The sequence below is a fragment of the Pan troglodytes genome, chromosome 7, assembly GCF_028858775.2.
Source record: "Pan troglodytes isolate AG18354 chromosome 7, NHGRI_mPanTro3-v2.0_pri, whole genome shotgun sequence".
In the NCBI taxonomy this organism is placed as follows: Eukaryota; Metazoa; Chordata; class Mammalia; order Primates; family Hominidae; genus Pan; species Pan troglodytes.
The window spans coordinates 119,774,599-119,792,295 of record NC_072405.2 but is presented as its reverse complement, the minus strand read 5'-3'; the positions used below and the strand labels follow the sequence as shown (position 1 = coordinate 119,792,295).

The 17,697-nt window shown below is 37.2% G+C and overlaps 1 protein-coding gene and 1 long non-coding RNA gene across 5 annotated transcripts in view; one reads left to right on the top strand and one right to left on the bottom strand.

The window, feature by feature from the left end:
- Positions 1-17,697, top strand: part of LOC107976412 (uncharacterized) — an 18,742-nt gene extending 1,045 nt beyond the window's left edge. The window contains exons 2-3 of one of the 2 annotated variants that reach the window (XR_001720367.2): positions 13,807-13,976; positions 16,634-17,697. This is a non-coding gene — a long non-coding RNA (uncharacterized LOC107976412). Of the gene's footprint in view, positions 1-13,806; positions 13,977-15,377 lie in introns of both variants that reach the window. The other variant, XR_001720366.2, reaches the window with a different exon arrangement.
- PKHD1L1 (PKHD1 like 1) overlaps positions 6,761-17,697 on the bottom strand; it is a 170,904-nt gene continuing 159,967 nt past the window's right edge. For 2 of the 3 annotated variants that reach the window (XM_016959781.4, XM_063817348.1), the window contains 5 exons: positions 17,161-17,312; positions 16,608-16,754; positions 16,114-16,267; positions 12,414-12,680; positions 6,761-9,358 (listed from right to left, as the gene is read on the bottom strand). In XM_016959781.4, coding sequence (XP_016815270.4) covers positions 9,348-9,358; positions 12,414-12,680; positions 16,114-16,267; positions 16,608-16,754; positions 17,161-17,312 — 731 coding nt within the window. In that variant the 3' untranslated portion in view covers positions 6,761-9,347. The remainder of the gene's footprint in view (positions 9,359-12,413; positions 12,681-16,113; positions 16,268-16,607; positions 16,755-17,160; positions 17,313-17,697) is intronic. The other variant, XM_063817349.1, reaches the window with a different exon arrangement.

Sequence of the window (17,697 nt, the reverse complement as noted above, 5' to 3'; positions counted from 1 at the left end):
CAGATGTCCCTACTTTCCTTCTATGCAGAGTGCCTCCCCTCCAGCCGAGTCCCTTTCTGTTCAACCCACAGAACCCCTGTATCAGATGCGACCAAGGAAAATACACTGCAACAAATGAGGGATCTCCCTCTGTCTCAGGAAGATTTGGATGTGGCTAGACAGACCCCCTCCCCTCAGTCATTCCGCCACCTCAAAGATGTGGAATGCTGTTTAATTCAACACGTAGCCTCCTCCCAGTAATTTTTAATTGAATTGTGTTGAACTAGAAATGAAGAAGTGGCACTTCACCGTGTCCATGCATTTGTTCCTCACATGCACCTTGGACTTGCCCTTCTTTCGACCTGAGATGCTCTTTCCTTCAGTGCTTCTCTCTTTGCAGCCTGATTCTTCTTTTTATCTTGTATGCTATGAAAGGGGTTGTTATGTGCAGGGGACCCTCAGAATACTATGCTCCACAGTTGCAAAGTGACTGGTGAGGGAGAAGTGAATAGGGTCTAAGGCCAAAATCAGTTTATGCAAATTGTTCCTCAACCAGCCTTTTTCTTTATATGCCTTTAATTTTTTTTTTATTACAGCTGCCTTTGTTCTCCCACCCTGACCCAGCAACCACCTACCCACTTAACTTTGTGATAATCTACCACAACCGTCCTCTTTCCAATTTGCACCACGTTTTTTATTAATAATTTAATTTCCAAGACAGGAAAGATGTGTTTATGGCTCATGCTCTGGAATGGTTCTGTGTAAAGTTGGGTAAAATTATTTAATCTCTTCACCTCAATTTCCTCATCAGTAAAATGGCCATAATAGTGCCTACTTCATGCAGTAGTAATGCTTGCAAAGCTCTCTTAGCACAGAGCCTGGCACATAGCAAACATTCATAGATAACAGTTGTTGCTGCAGCTACTACTACTACTGCATTACTATTGCATTACTACAGTATCGTTTCCGGTAATTGCATTTCCCAAAGGCCATGCAACCCCTGTCAGTCCCTTAAACACCTGCTCTAACTTTAATCTCTAGAATTCTAATGCCTAAATTTCAATATAAAATTTCTAAATTTTTTTTGGATTTAAAAAATCGAGTTATCTAGCTGGGCACGGTAACTCATGCCTGTAATCTCAGCACTTTGGGAGGCCGAGGCAGGAGGAACGCTTGAGCCCAGGAATTTAAGACCAGCCCAGGCAACGGGCGAAACTCTTGTTTCTACAAATAATTTAAAAATTAGCCAGGTTTGGTGGCGCATGCCTGTAGTCCCAGCTACTCAGAAGGCTGAGGTGGGAAGAATCACCTGAGCCTGGGAGGTCGAGACTACAGTGAGCCATGATTGGGCCCTGCACTCCAGCCTGGGAGACAGAGCAGGACCCTGACTCCAAAAAAAAAAAAAAAAAAAAAATCCAAAATAACCTATATTCGGATATAAACGTGTTTAAATTTTTTTTTCTTAAAGAGTTGATTGCTTTAGACAATTTATTATGCCCAAGGATATTTTCTTCTTTTTCCTGATTCTTCAGTTTTCTTTATTAAATTTGCCATTTCCAAATGAAACAAAACGAAAGGTATATACTTTTCCAGAAACAGCTAGTTACTGAGTACTTGTTTCCCAACACAATAGCAAAACAGAAAACAAAGCTCGCTAAAGACTGCAAATTTAAAATTTACTTTAGTAATACCTATAAAATAATATTTTAAAATCATCTTTACTTGTTAAATAGTAAGCCCATAATTGGGATCACAAGTCAATAATTTGGGATTGGGTTTAGGGACCACCTCTTGGGAACAGGGAACTTTAAGTCCTGTCCTCTCCCCAAAGCTTGTGTGGGACGGGGGTAGGAAACCACCAAATGTCAAATGGGAGGAACATAAGGGATAGAACCTGGTATATGAATTTCTTTTACTCAATGGAATATAGTAAATTCTGTCTGCTCTGTGTCCAAACCATTTTGCTCACTTTAACGCTTCTGATCAGCCTCTGCCCAATTACCAGCTTGATTTATTCACACTATCAACCTCCAGCCCACCACTTACTCTCCCCTTTCAAAGCCTACATAGGCTTCGTTCTGACTTCTCCAGCTGGGGCTAACTCTGGCCTTGTCACCTGACCTGGCCCAGGAGGTAGAAGCAGACTGCAAACACAGCCCTCTGCTTCCAGATCTTTCCCAACCCAGTTCCCTGGCTTTTCACCAAAGGGTGGGTTTTTTTTTTTTCCCTCAAACACAATTTTAGACCTGCTGTTCTGACTTGGACTTTAATGGCTTTTTATTAATGAGCAGCTGTTCACAGTTGAATACAAGATCATAAAGTCACATTCATTTCTTGATCAAGTAAAACAAAGCTTTGCCGCACATAGAGTGACATCTTTGAGCAGATACATTTGAAAGCATAGGATTTTCTGATGAGAATTTTAATGAATTGTTTTATTAATCTTCCTACTGGAGAATTTTACTTGCTTTCAAAATAATAAACATTAATATTCTGGAAAATTATAACTTCTTTTTTAATACTCAAAATCACCATATACTAGTTAGGGTCAATTGCCTAATAGAGAAATCAAACAGTCTGAAACAGATTTTTTATTTCTTTTCTATTAAATGAAAATTCACTTTCTATGAAGCATTTAAATAAATTTTTCCTCATAATTGTTATTACAATTAGCAGTAACTTTTATTGCTAAATACAGGAAGATTCAAAATTGTTACTACAATTCAGAGTTAACCAGGTTTCTTCAGAAGGGGCCTGGTTAGAAATCAAGAAAAATAATACATATATTTTAGTAGAAATAAATTCAAATGAAAAGATGAGGTGAATTCTCATTTTGTGTTCAGTGGTGAGGTTCAGCCACATCATACTTCTGGCTAATGTCCACATCGTTATTAGATTTATGACAGAGTTCAGCTATATTATGAATTAAGTAGAGTTGATGGGAACAGCATCTGGCAGTCTAAGACCTTTTGTTATTTCTAACAGTAAATGTATTGAAATTCATACAACCAACATAAAACAGTAGTTTGTAAATCTATCTTGTACATGGATTGAGAAAGTAGAAATAAAACAACATGAAACAATGGGAGACTCATTCATTGAGCTACAGCATGATGGACATCGTGACTTTGACCTTGAACAACTTTAAGCCTCAGTTTTCTCATCTGCAAAATTAGGTTAGTAATTCCTGCTTTACGGATTTATTTTGCAAATTAAATATCATACCATATGTGGAAATGTGTTGGAAATACAGCAATAAAATCGGTGAAAGCTTTGAAGCAAACAGATTTATTATCTTCAAGATCAGTACAATCCCCTTTAGCTCACAACATGGAATAGTGCTTCCAAGAAATAGAGGTGAATTTTATGTCATCAGCAACCAGAAGTAGACATGTCTACTAGCAATATATTAACAAAGGGAAACAGGGAGGGACAGCCAGAAGTCAACCCTCCATACCCCGGCTTCTACATTCTTTGTTCCCTTCTTTGTTCCCTTTGTTTTAAAGGCATAGGATGAAAGAGCAGCTGTCAGAACTAGGACACTTACAATCCTTCCCCTCTCTCTCCAGGCTTTTATGTACTACTCATGGGATATTTATCTCATACCAAGATCTGTTGCCAAGTTTTGTCTATTCTTTCTTCTCAGTGTCCATCATTTCAGCACATCTGGATATCAAAATGATCTGCTAACTTAGTCTTTTGTATTTTACTATTTTCCTTCCTCTAAGTCAGTTTGTTACTTTGCTGTCTGATTAATGTAAATATTGTTTTACCTTCTTCATAGTAACTGACCTTTTTAAATTTTCCAGTGTCCAATTCAAATTCACTTAGGAGGATATGTGTCTTGATTGTTGCTTTTTAAACTCTTAATTTTGAATTGTTTGTTTGGGGATCTCCCTCTAACCACCCATGGCCCTTTAAGACATACCAGAAATTCTTGTTAAAGGAGTTGGTCTATGTATACTGTACATTTCATACAGTGAAAATTAACTTAAATCTATATTTTGTACATAGTTCTTATTTGAAATTAAATCCTTTAAGGATTACTTTGACTTGAAAATTGAACTCATAATCATACTAGAAATTTTTGATGTGAAAAACTTAATAAATTTATTTTCTTCCTAAGAATTTATAGCGTTTACATATATAAAGGATCATCTGCCTAAATGCATAAGTTACTGTAATGAAAAACCAAAGGAAAATACTATTGCCATGTAGCCAGGCACAGTCATAAATATCTTGCACAAAAGGAATTTTTTTTTTTTGCTCATAGGCACAGAGCCCATTACCATAGCAACCATAATTACTCAGTCTATAACTGGGTGTGAATTTTATACACTGCTACTTCAAACATTAAGGCTGTAAGTCAGGATAAAGTGCAGTTTCTGTAATATTTTTAAAAGATTTCTTAATCTCAAAAAGCAGGATAGGAAAAGTTTCATCATGCTACCCAATCATTGGTTTATCAGAAAGTTTATTTAACACTTACCATGGGCAGAGTGTGTGCTAAGCACTTTAGAGAAATTGAAAGAATACATAGTCCTTAACCTAAAAAAAAACCTCTAATAAAGTCACATTCATGGGTGAATGGCGTTCTTAGAACAGTTTCTCCATGACCATCTTTCTAATTTCAGAATGATGGAATTATAATAACTACAGTACTGTATTAGGACTTGCAAGTACGGCAACAAGAGGTTTGTAGCTGGTTAGACTGCCCACAAGTATTCAAGTACCTACTGTGTCCCCTGTGGCAGACTTTTCCTATTTGGTCTTACACAGTGTGTCTGTAGCTACTCTCTGGGGAGGGGAAATTGGGGGAATAAATCTTAATATTTCTTTCACTGGAGACTGAACACTCCTTGCAGCTACTACCATAATGGGGAAGCTGAAAATGCCCACTGATGATCTTAGAAAAAGGGCAAGACTCTCCCACTGTTTTGGTAGGTTCCCCAACCCAACCCAACACATAATGGATTCAGATTAAAGTTTTTTGGGTTTTTTTTTGAGATGTGTCTCACTCTGTCACCCAGGCTGGAGTGCAGTGGCGCGATCTCAGCTCACTGCAAGCTCCACCTCCTGGGTTCACACCATTCTCCTGCCTCAGCCTCCCGACTAGCTGAGACTACAGGTGCCCGCCACCATGCCTGGCTAATTTTTTTGTATTTTTAGTAGAGACAGGATTTCACTGTGTTAGCCAGGATAGTCTCGATCTCCTGACCTCGTGATCCGCCTGCCTCGGCCTCCCAGAGTGCTGGGATTACAGGCGTGAGCCACTGCGCCTGGCCTCAGATTAAAGTTTAAGCATTTCCATTCAGGAGGGTATAGTAGTAACTCAAAGATGCATGTGGTATTTTAACCTTGGCATTGTCCACCTTTCCCATTAGGAAGGATTAACTCTCTGTTCTCTTGATCCTTTCAAATTTTGCCATCTCAGACATCTGATGAAAGCAGGAGATTTAGGATAACCACCAAATAACAATGAAACCCTAAAGGAGCAAGGGCTGGTATAGGGCACCACAATGTCAGGAACCCAAACTCCTTTCAGCTGAGCTCTCTGGGTTCTGGAAGAGGTATAAAAATATTCTTCACACAAGGACATTGTAAAAGCCATAAAATTGTCCACCATCTTAGTCTTTTCTTACCTAAAGTTTTAATTCAATCCACTGGAATTTTTTTTTTGTCAAGATTTTTCTGTAGATTTTTAGTAAGGAGATTTTCTAACACAAGTTATGGAGCAATAAAAGGCACTGGCCTTTATCCTCCAGGTCTGAGGAGCCATCTTGCTCCATGTAGCAGGAAAAACAGAAAGGGATGAAGAAAAGGCAAAGGGATGCATAATAGCTATGTTTTAAGGTCAGTTTCTGGAATATGCCACGAGATAATGTCTGTTTTTGTAACCCACTGCACAGAAGTTGATCAGTCTCACTGCAAGTGAAGCTGGGAAATTGTCTTTGTTCTAGGTGGCCCAGTGCCCAGCCAATAATTCTAATAATTAGCACTCACATGGTGCTTATTACATGCCAGGCACTGTTCCAGTGTAATAAGAAGCCTAATGGTTTACTGGGCCAGGGATTGACATGATATAGGCCACATTATGGAAATAAAAACAAGAGTGGCTATCATTTTACCGCCTGTTAGGCACTGTGTTACATGTCATATATATGATACCATCAGTCTTCAGATGCCACACTTTCCACATTTTATAGTTGAAGAAACTGAGAATAATGGAAACTAAGAACTTGCCTGAGGGCATAGAAGTGGTAAAGTAGAAACCAAGAATTTGAACAGGAATTTGGATTAAAAACTCTTCCCAATGAAGCACTTGCCCATGCTTGAGGAAAAGTGGGAAGCAATTAAATGTTGGAATTTGGGCTCTGGAGTTAAATTGTCTGTATTTGAATCCCAGCTTTACCATTAGTAGCTCTGTGAACTTGGGAATTTAACCTAACCCTTCAACATTTCAAGTTTCCTCATTTGGAGAAGGGAATAAGGTTATCCTCATAGGATTGCTGTAAGGAAGGGGTCCATGTAGAACACACAGCATAGTGTCTGGCATGTAGTGAACATGTGATAAACCTTTACTTTATTATTGATTATTGTTATTATTAGTGCTAGGGGTATTTTAAATAGCACTTTTGGGGATAAAATGGATAAAAGGTAAAAACAGATGGACCATCTAGAAGTCATTGCAATGATCACAAGGTGATGGAACTTAGGAATGAGTAGAGACAGTAGTACAAGATATAAACATTTCACTTACTATGAGAAATACAAGAAGCTATTCTTATTAACTTTTTATTCTCTGTTTCTTACTTTGACCAAAATTGGAACAACATATTTACTTCGCCAACATTTCAGGTCTTAGGTAGAAGAATATTCACACATCAAAGGATTTTTATGACTTGTTCAAGAGCTAGATAGCCACTTCTTACAATACAAATTATTTTTAAGAATTTAAACATCAATTTCTGAGACAGAATGTTCAGAGAAATATTATTTAAATGCAAAAAAAAAGCAAAAATAAAAGTTGCTTAGCATATGAATAAGGGATATGTGAAGCTGTATTGCCCATGGATTCCAATAATTCAAGCATTTTTAAAAGTAGTAATTAAATTGTAATTTATCTGGAATAAGCAATTATTATGATAATTCTAGAAAGTTCTTAAAAAGCAGACAGCCAGAAGCCTAAAGCAGTTAAAACAGGAACTTTTTAACAAAGTCTGTGGCTAAGAAGCAATTTTTAGAAATTCCTTTTACTGCCATATAACTTGTATTAGAAAATTTCCTTATTAAAAACCGACAGAAAAAATCTTGACAAAAAACTCCAGTGGGCTGAATTAAACCTTTAGGTAAGAAAAGAATACAGATGGTGGACAATTTTATGGTTTTTACAATGTTCTGGTGTGAAGAATATTTTTGTATCTCTTCCAGAACCCAAATGTAGGAATTTGTTCCATAGATGCTGGAATTGCAGTTTTTGGAATTTAGTTTTCCAACAGAAAGGAAGTATCACGGAATGAACAGTAAACTAGATTTGCCTTAGGAAGACTGATTTTTAAGTCTCAGCGTGAAATGGCCCATGTTGGGTCTCTTTCCCCCTCCCTATCCCAGGAACAGAGGTTTTTCACCCCACCAGGGTTGGAACTGAGGGGAGTATAAAAGTGCTCTGTTACCTGGTGCTGTACAATGAAGTATCAATGCTCTCTGGACATGGCAAATGTTCCTCATGAAGGGGCTTTCATGTATGCTTTGAAGACTACCTTGTCAGGGACCTCTTACCTGCAATTCCCTTAAAATTGTGACTATTTCCATTCCAGCTGTTCATTTGAATTTTTTCTGTAGCCCCTAGGCCTTCAGTGGTCCTCTCCCAGTTTTCTTCCACTGCTCTTCTAGGTAGCCCTCCTGAACAAGGCTTAAGGCCTCCATATTGCTAGCAACCTCATGCTTTCTCTCTCTATCTATCTATCTCTCTCCCTCCCTCTCTGTCTCTGTCTCTATCTCTCTGTCTTTCTCTGTCTCTCTCTCCCTGAGACAGTGATCATGTTGTATTGAAATGGTCTGTTTCCATTCTTTCCCCAAATATCCTGAAAACTCTTCGAGGGAAGGCATAGCATCTTATTTCTTGTAGCCTTCCTACTTACTAGAACACCCAACAGATACTGCTCAAATGAATGAAATGCCACATTTATACCAAGATATTTGATTTTACTACCTGGTAAGTGTTTATACATTTTCTGCTAAGTAAGATTAACAATGATCTGAGGTGAATGTACTAGGAGATGTTATACAAGAGACAACGGTATGGGCTTTGTTGAATTCTCTCAGCTGTCCCAAATGTTTGCTGAGTGTCACTTGCTGGAAGGCTCTGGATCTGGCTACAATGTCTTTATTAGGAGTTCTGTCAAATTAAGTATTCCCTTTAGAATTTTCTGAGTAAAGAATTGCTATTTTCAATACTGTTAGAGAGTTCGGTTAACTTAGCTACCTTAGTCTGTAGCTTTTTTGCATTCTCTAATTTATCTTCTTGAAAATAAGTTCTGTTCTGTTGTTGACTTCCCACACTTTATACTTCATTCATACAGTAAACAGTGAATAAGCATCCACCAGTTAAGGGAACCCCTCAACCCTCAACTCATGCCCAGGGTTGAGGGGAGTCCTGCTCTTAGTAGTGGCAGTTTTGAGTGGGAAGGAGGGGTAGGCAGATAAGGAGTTTGGACTTGTTCCAAAAGTTCATTCCAAGGACAAGAAAACTTTTCCCAATATTGGCCAGAGTTGGGCAGATCCAGAAATACAGGACAGTCTAGAATTCCTGGGATTACTGTGAATCTGAAAGACAGGAACTCAGTGTGAAAAATCTGAGATGAGACTGTCATCTCAGATTGTGTGAAGACAATCTCGTCTCTCCAAAATCCTTAGAAACTAGAATGGCTTAGATTATTGGAAATCAAAACCTTGTAAATGGATAGAGAAAATAAGAACCCCCCCTCAAGTATTAAAAAGAATACTTAAAATGCTTCCAATCTGATGTAAAGAGCTTAAGTCGGAACTAGACAAGCTCTTTCCATTATTTAAAGGATTCTATGATTTGTTGGTACAATAACTTAGAGGTGTCATATCTACTTCCAAATGACAAATTTCTGGAAGTTTATTGAAATGAAATAAAAACATATAAATATAAAGAATCAAAACAAATTTATATTTTGAAGAAATCTGATTTTAGTGTTTAAAGCTAATTAGTACATTTTATATATCATAAAAATATTTTTAGTATATTTTCATGAAAATGCTATAGACTTTTGCCTATTGCCCAACAAAATAGCTAATAATTCTTATATTTTTGTTTTCAGCCTATTCTTCGGAACAGCACGTTAGTAGCTTCCTGAAAAATGAAAACAATACAAAACAATTTTTAAGTAGAAATAGCATATAGTATAATTTAAAATATATTTCATTAATTTTAACTTTTCTCATTTTTATGGTATAGTTAGCAGTATTTCCAAGTTTACCCATTTAATGTTAGAATCAGTAATGGTTTTTTTGTAGAAACTTATAGATTGTGGTGCTTATACAAGATTGTTTTATTTTTTATTTTTCACATTCAAAAATACACATTTAAAATATAAGGTCTTTTATTTAGTGAAACTTCATGATCCTCTTAAAAGTAATATATTATTCGTTCAGAATGCAAAGTTATTAAAGAACCCAGCATTTTAATCCATTAATGGTGTTTAAATTTCTTATATTCTAATTGAAAAATGGTAGTTTATTTAGTAGCAAAGGAGAGGCCATTGATTAATCTTCTTATCTGGAAAAGTTCCTGGAAAAAACTCAGGAGCTATATGATTTACTAATTATTTGAGAATAGAATTATATTAATTTGGTAAAGTACCAAAGTTGTCAGGAGTAAGCAGGATGAGAGTCAATAAAGGTTTTTGCACTTAATGAGGCAATGCAAAATGCACAAATATATATTGAGCAATATTTAGCCAATTAGACCTTATATTTTAATGCTTCTGAGAAAAAAATAAAATGAATTAAAGAAATGCTTGTCATCCTATTATAAAATAAACAATTGGTCTTACTTTTATTACTATTCTGGAGACAAGAAAACTGGCATAAAAATAACATAAACCCCCTTGTCTATATTCAGCTATAAGAGGCCAGGACAAGGCCTCTGCAAACTATGCTTCTCCCTTGACCGCTGGACTCCAGTTAATTTCTTCCATTAGGAGAGAAGAAAGGATTTCCTTCTTCTTGTTTTCTGGCTATTCATGAAACCCCAGCAGTTTGTTTCAGCCTCCAGTTTGTTTTGTCACTTCCAGACCCAGCCTTACTATGTCCTCTGATCCTTTATATTTAAATTTAAAATCTAGTCTTGGCTTTTATTGCTCAATATGCTTTAGTATTCTTCTAAATTGTTACCCCACCTCAAATTCTTCCTCGACTTTATTATACAGTATCTCTTATGTGATTTTTTTTCACTAACGTGTCAGAAACTCTCCCCCATCAAATGAATTGCAAACTGATTAATATGTTCCAATCAAAGCTCTTTACAATTTGCCCACAATACCCCTACTCAACATTTCCCCTTAAGTCAGAGGTAAAGACTCAACTTTCACTTTCAAGATTTAAAATCAATTAAACCAGATTTTTCGTACTTATAATATGTAAGGCATACAGTCTTGTAAGTGCTCACAATTTGGTGATGAAGATAGATTTGAATATAAGCTTAATACAAGTATATTACAGAAAGGACTATAATAATGATATAAACACAAAGTGCAATTGGAGACCAAGGGAGAGGAGAATTAAATGTAGAGTGGGAAGGAAGAAGGGAAACCTGCTGGATGAGGTGGAATTTGAGCAAGACCTAGAAGGATGCTGTGAGAGGTAACCTTGGTGAGTAGAGGCTGGCAGCCTAGGTATAGATATAGGGAATATGTAGGGTGGAGAGAATTCTTTCTGGAAATGATTTGGTAAAAGGAGGGAGTCTTCAAATCTGTTTTCAAGATCTTTGATGTTGATTATATTTTTTGCATGTAGTGAGGAATAGTTGAGGATTTGAGATTCCTGTTAGCATTACATGACCTTAAATCTGACAGCAATATGGAGGATAGGCAAAAGTGGCACTGGCATTAACTGCGGGTGGAGAAGTATGTAAGGAGATGATGAGGAATTCTGTGCTAAACATGTATAACTGAAGATGTTTTATTCCACTGCCATTTTTTCCTTGCTCCTATCATGTCCCTGTTCTTGAGTGCCTTTTCCCTCCCTTTCCAAATCTTATGCATTTTATACAGTCCCAACTTTCATGTGTTGCTAATGCAATGATATTTGCAGTCTTCTCTAATCATATAGGGACGTCTCCCTTTTATCAATCTCTCTAATATGCAATGTCTCTGTCTGCCTGTCATTCCTGGTACTAGCACCTTTATTATCCTTAGTGAAACTACACCTCTGCCATTCTCAGTACCTTACCCCATGTGACCAGGCCAAGCTAATTAGAATGCTGTGGCCACAGTGATTTGTTCAGGAATGGGCATGTGACCCAAGCCAGGTCAATGACATAGCTTTGGGGCTTTTCTCTGGAACTGTTGGGAAAGAGGTTAGCTCTTTCTGTATTGGTTGATGGGCTGGTAGAAGATGTTGGTGTGTACCTTTGTAATGAAGATTGGGGGTGGTGAGGAGTCAGCCTGGGAGTGAAGCTAACACCAAAGAGAGTGGAGCCAAGAGAAGAAGAGACAGAGGTTCTAGAAGATATCATCTGAGTCCTTAGATCCAACTGTTTGAGAAACCAGACAACTTCTGGACTTCTAAGTGATCACTTTACTAGCTAGATCAATTCAAGCTAAGAATCTGCATCTTGCAACTCAAAAAGAGTTCTGATATGACCTGCACTTTTGTTTCACATTATTTATTTATTTATTTATGTACGTATTTATTTATTTATTTTGACAGAGTCTTGTTCTGTCACGCAGGCTGGAGTGCAGTGGTGGGATCTCAGTTCACTGCAGCCTCCACCTCCCAGGCTCAAGCGATTCTCCTGCCTCAGCCACCTGAGTAGCTAGGATTACAGTTGCGCACCACCATGCCCAGCTAATTTTTTTATATTTTTAGTAGAGTTGGGGTTTTGCCATGTTGGCCAGGCTGGTCTCCAACTCCTGACCTCAGGTGATCCACCTGCCTCAGCCGCCCAAAATGCTGGGATTACAAGTATGAGCCACTGTGCCCAGCCTTGTTTCACCACATTCTTATAGACCAACATGTAGTGAATAACATTTTCCATAGGTTGTCTTGTCTCTGCCATTGAGGCTGTTACTTTCTCTTTGTGCACACAGTGATATCATGCACAAGAGCTGTGCACACAGCCTTTATCCAGTAAACACTGGTACTTCAACATGTGGAGAAATAATGTATTAATGGACTGTACTTACTTAAAGTTATATTCAAAGTTGAAACTGCAGCCATAAATATTTCCAAGAGCCACATTCTTCCAATCAGACAGCTAATTACTACAGTCATTATCTGGGCATATGTACCCACAGTTGATGCATTGCTGTTGCTGCTGCTGCTGCTGCCACTGCTGCTGCTACTACTGCTGCTGCTGCCACTGCTAGAGACAGACTCTGCCAGCAGGCTGAAAGTTCTGGATTCTACCCCAACAACATTATCCAGTATAAATTCAATCTTATAATTTTTTCCTGGAAAAAAAAAGCATCATAGTGTTTGATTTCCTTTATGTTTTACTTGTTTTCATACAGTTCCCATTTGATTTTCATTGACTGAAAAACACTATATAGATCCTGATGAAATATTTTTGAAAGTTGAGTCAAATAAATTAGTTTAAGTACAGACAAGTATAGACAGGGTCTCAGAGTTAGAAGAGTTCTATCTGCCCATTAACTGAACAACAGGGAAGCTGGGTAGATTTTCTTTCTGCAGCAGCCGTACCTGCTTCTTAGAGCCGCTTCCTAGTGCCCAGGACTGGACAAAAACTGTTGGAAATGAGGGACAATAGGGAAGAGAGGTGAGGGTGTTGAATCTCAGTTTCATCCCTTCGTACTTGACCTAGCAGTAGAGAAGCATCAGTCTCAGTTGGGGGAGGTGGGGATGGATAATGAACTTTTTATTTTGAAAAATTTCAAACAAGAAAAGAGTTGAAAGAATAATACAGCAAACAACCATATGCCTTCCATTAAGATTCAAAAAACTTTTACCATGTTTCACATTTGTTTGAAGTTAGATGCTATTTTTGTATTACAAGGCTGTGACCCTTTTTCCTTATTCCAGGTAGACATTTTAGAAACATTGTTACTTGTGTTTAGAATGTAAAAATGTTAAAGAGCTCATCCAATATTATTTAATCTCCAGGTTAAATCTTCCCACAGTTTTGAATAGGAGATAACCAATATATTTTTCCTTCCTATAATTTCTTTTGGGTCTATGCTATCATTAATAATAGTCACCACACAGAATAGCGTTTCTAATACTTGTACAGCCCTGTAAGTTTTTACTCATCTGTTTTCTGTGTTGTTTTTAAAAAGTCATTCCTGTTTTCATTCTTTTTTAGGAAAAGAATATAATTAGATCTTGATCACATCTGTGGTTTCATGAACAATTGCAATTCATTATATAACTTTCAGGATATATGGGCACTGTACTATAGAATTTTCTGTCACTGACAATTCCTGACAATGGTGTATTAAAATTTTTTTCTTTTTGCATTAAAAAATCTGAATTTTTGTGGCAGGTGAATTTTTTTATTAATTTTTTTGATGAGCAAATAATTTAGGGTAGTTCTTTTATTTTGTTTTTCTCCTCCTGAAGTACTGTGAAGAAGCCCAAGCTAGCCTTATGGAAAGACCACATAGAGGAGAATTGAAGAACCCAGCCAAAATCCAGAATCAGGTCCATAGAGATATGACCTCAATCAAGCCATCTTAGCCAGCTCTAGTTAAAAGAAATTCCCAGCTGAAGCCGCAGACATTGGAGCAGTGGTGAGCTATCCTGGCCCAAATTTCTGACACAATTGTGAGCAAATGAAATGGTGTTATTAGATTTGGGGCTGGTTTGTTTCATAGCAATAGAAACTGAAACAAACACTAAACATTACATAGGACACTAAACAAATATGTCCCAGTGTCTGTTAGTAATACTCTCCTTATCTAGGTTGGTTAAAGATGCAGATCCTTTTTCTCCCACCCATTTCTCACATCACCATTTTCTGTGTTAGAAACCACAACCTGTATCTCCTCTACCCAAGTACCCTGCTTTGCTCTTTATGGAGCTATATGTAGAAGAGGGGTGCTGTGCTGTCAGGCCGCAGTCTGATCAGCAAGGGGATTTCCTTCAGTGCAGTGACTGTGGGGGTTAACTGCTAGAAAGAGTCAGTGAAAGATATTTTGTTAATTTTCTCACTAATGCTTTGTTGTTATTCTAATTTTACTGTGGTTAATCTACAACTGGCTAATTGATTTAAAAATAATGAAGAGATTCCTATACTTGGCTTTCCTTATTGTACATAACCAGGGATGCCACACTTGATGAAGAAAAGAGGAGAGAGAGAGGAAGAGGGGAGGGGAGAAGGAGAGGGTAACAGAGAGGACAGAGGGGGAGGGAAGGAGGGATGGAAGGAAGGACAGAAGGAGGGAGGGAGGAAGGAAAGAAGGAAGGAAGGAGGGATGGAGGGAGGGAAGGAAGGAAAGGAGGAAAAGGAAACACACAGGTGAAGAGCACTGGCATTTCTCCTTGGCAAGTAAGACAGACCCTCCCAAGGGAAGCTTTGAATTCTGAAAAAAAACTTAACGTATGAAAGAAAAATGCTTAAATTATTATTTTGTTGCCACAGTAAAATGCCAAAACCTATTTTAGTGCTTTAGTGCTCCAGTGATCCTGGGTACTTTTGGAACATTGTAGTTTGAAGACCTTAGTCACAAGGTTGGTTCTTTTCCACTGGATACTTATTGGGTCCACCCTCATGAGGAGGTGAGCAAACTTCTTTTCAGGTAGGATTCTTGCCAGCTGCCTCATTTCCCATAAAAAAAAATTCCATTTGGGCTGATAGTTAAAAGAATTTAGCTCTATTCTAAACCAGAAAGCAGTGGGACACAAGGTACTTGTCTAGGAGCATACCACTGAACTAATTATCATTTAATTATTATCAAACATTAGGCTGAGATATTGCTGCCCAGTAGGCAGACTGAACATATCTGGCTTAGGGCACTATCAAAGCATGGAGAAACAAAAATTCAGGGAAAAAATTGGGGAGAGGGGTGCCACTACATAGCCTTTTCAGAAGTTAAGGCCCCTAACTATCTTAAATAGGCCCCGAGTTGGGACAAACAGAACAATGGAGGCCTTTCTCAAATGTAAGCGGTTTATCCATTTCATTCTTTTAGATACTCTACATTCTATCACCAAGAGAGATCTGTTCGGGGATATATCATCTGGACCCTGGTAGAATGGTTTTTACCAATCAGAGTTGTGTCATCAACCTATATGAAGATAGTATTTAAAAAGTAATTGTGGCAGTGATGGCTGTATTTACTGTACCGATGTTGAAGATATCACTTAATACAGATTAATTGTGCACACTTTCTGAAAAATCACAGGAGACATTTGTTCTGTTCTCAGAGAATATTATAATTCTCACAGCGACTGATCTGTTTAGTTGATGGGTACTGTAAATTATGATAATGCTCATTTTCTCTCTTGCTTTGGCTTTCAGAAAGACCACAGCCAACTTTCTAGCCCAACTCTGAACTCCTCCTTAAGACATTAAAGTTATATGAGCCTACCTTATCCTTTCTTTTATTGAATTTGAAAATCTGTATGTTAATTTTTCTTACTATAAATGTAATACATCTTTAGTGAGCAAATTTAGGAAAGTATACAAATGGATAAATCATGATATAATTCGATTTCCTTAATTTTTTATTTTAATTTCTATTTATTTCACATATTAAATCTACTCTTAAGCTAGACTAAATATTTTCTGAAACAAGGCAAAATATAGCATTCTGATGTCTATAATTTATTGACCAGAGTGTTACAGAATGCTTTGTTCATTAAAAGAACATTATAATTGTCTCTATTTATGGCTATATATGTGAGGATCCAAAATAGTGCACCCACCTGTTCTAAGGGGAGTAAGGTCTGTGTAGTTGGCCCAACAGCTGCTAAACGGAATTGTTGTATTTCCACTAAGGCCATTGACTTGGTTATTATTGGAGTCCTTGAGTATGGCCCTCAAAGTTAGTGCAGTAATTCCAACTGATACACAGTTACCCTAAAAAAAAAAAAAGTAGATAATTATAACAATTGTCCTGTTTCCATGCTTTTAAAAATATATGCAAAACTTTATTTTTAAAAATGCCTCATTATAAATTGAAAATCTGCAGAAGCTCCTTATTCCACACAAAGAGTTCATAAACCTGAGCAGCAGCAGTTCGTTTAACATAAACATTTTTAAGACATTACAAGATGGTATCCTTGGATATTAGTCCAACTTCTAAAAGGGCCGTGTGATCCTCAGGCTGCCAGCACACCAGGATGAGTGAAACTGGCTCATCCTTCAGAATTTGTAGCTTAATTCCTTCACTTAAGTAAAATTTTGAGTTATGACTTACGTCAGAATCTGTTGCCTTTACCGAAGGCTGCTGAGGAAATGGCTGTCCTGGCTGTGCTGCCACCGGCTGAGTGATCACTAAGAGTGAGGACACGAAGGCCACGTGATGAACAGGAAATGCAGACCTTTCAACTGGCTGGGCAGTCACCTGTGAATGCACAAGGGATGAACTGGTTTCTTCATGATAAACTACACTCAGCAGCAAACTCATTTTAGCCAGGCTGAGTATAAAATATTCATTATTTATTTTGGAATATGTTCAATATGTAAAATTAATATAATTACAATATTTCCTCCATTAAATTTATGAAGCATTGTTATAAATATGCAAAGCAAAGCAAATTTGTAACCAATACACAACTTTTGGAAGATATGCTCCTTTGTTCAAACAACTTTATTATCATTTTAGCGAGCCTATAAAAAGTCAACAATAAATAAGAAAAACATGCCTGCTAAATTATTGTTTTGAAATAGAAACAGAGAGTTAAAATAAGAAATAAGTAATGATATTTTAAGTCCCCAAAAATGCATTTTTTCTAGGTGCATTTTCTTACCTTAATCCACCCAGAGTCACTTGGGCTGGGGAGGGGATTAGTAATAGACATGGACGAAATGTTAAATCCAAGGATACTACTGATGTTTCCTAAAATTACAGCTTGTCCAAGAGAACCAGCAATTTCCTGGAGTTCAGATAATTGCATCTGACCTATAGGGAAAAGTATTATGACATTTGGATTATAAAAGTATAGAATTGTGAGAACACATGAGAGTTTTCACTTTAGCTTTCTTTGCATTGCTCCATCACATTATAGAATTCTAAGGCTTTCTAGTCTTACCTGAGCAAAACACAGCAGTCACATTAATGAGGGGAGGAAAAGGAAGAACTCAGGAGAATATATTTTAAGTTGGAATTAAAGGAAAAACAAAGGTAGATAAAACAGATACAAGAAAAACGAATGAAAACATAGTGGGAGAATATATGTCTCTTAATTTAATACTTTCTCCTACCAAACTTTGTTTACCAATGAAGCATTATCATGCATTTCTATTATCATGTGTCATTTTAAAAAATAAAGTGTTAATTTTGGAAT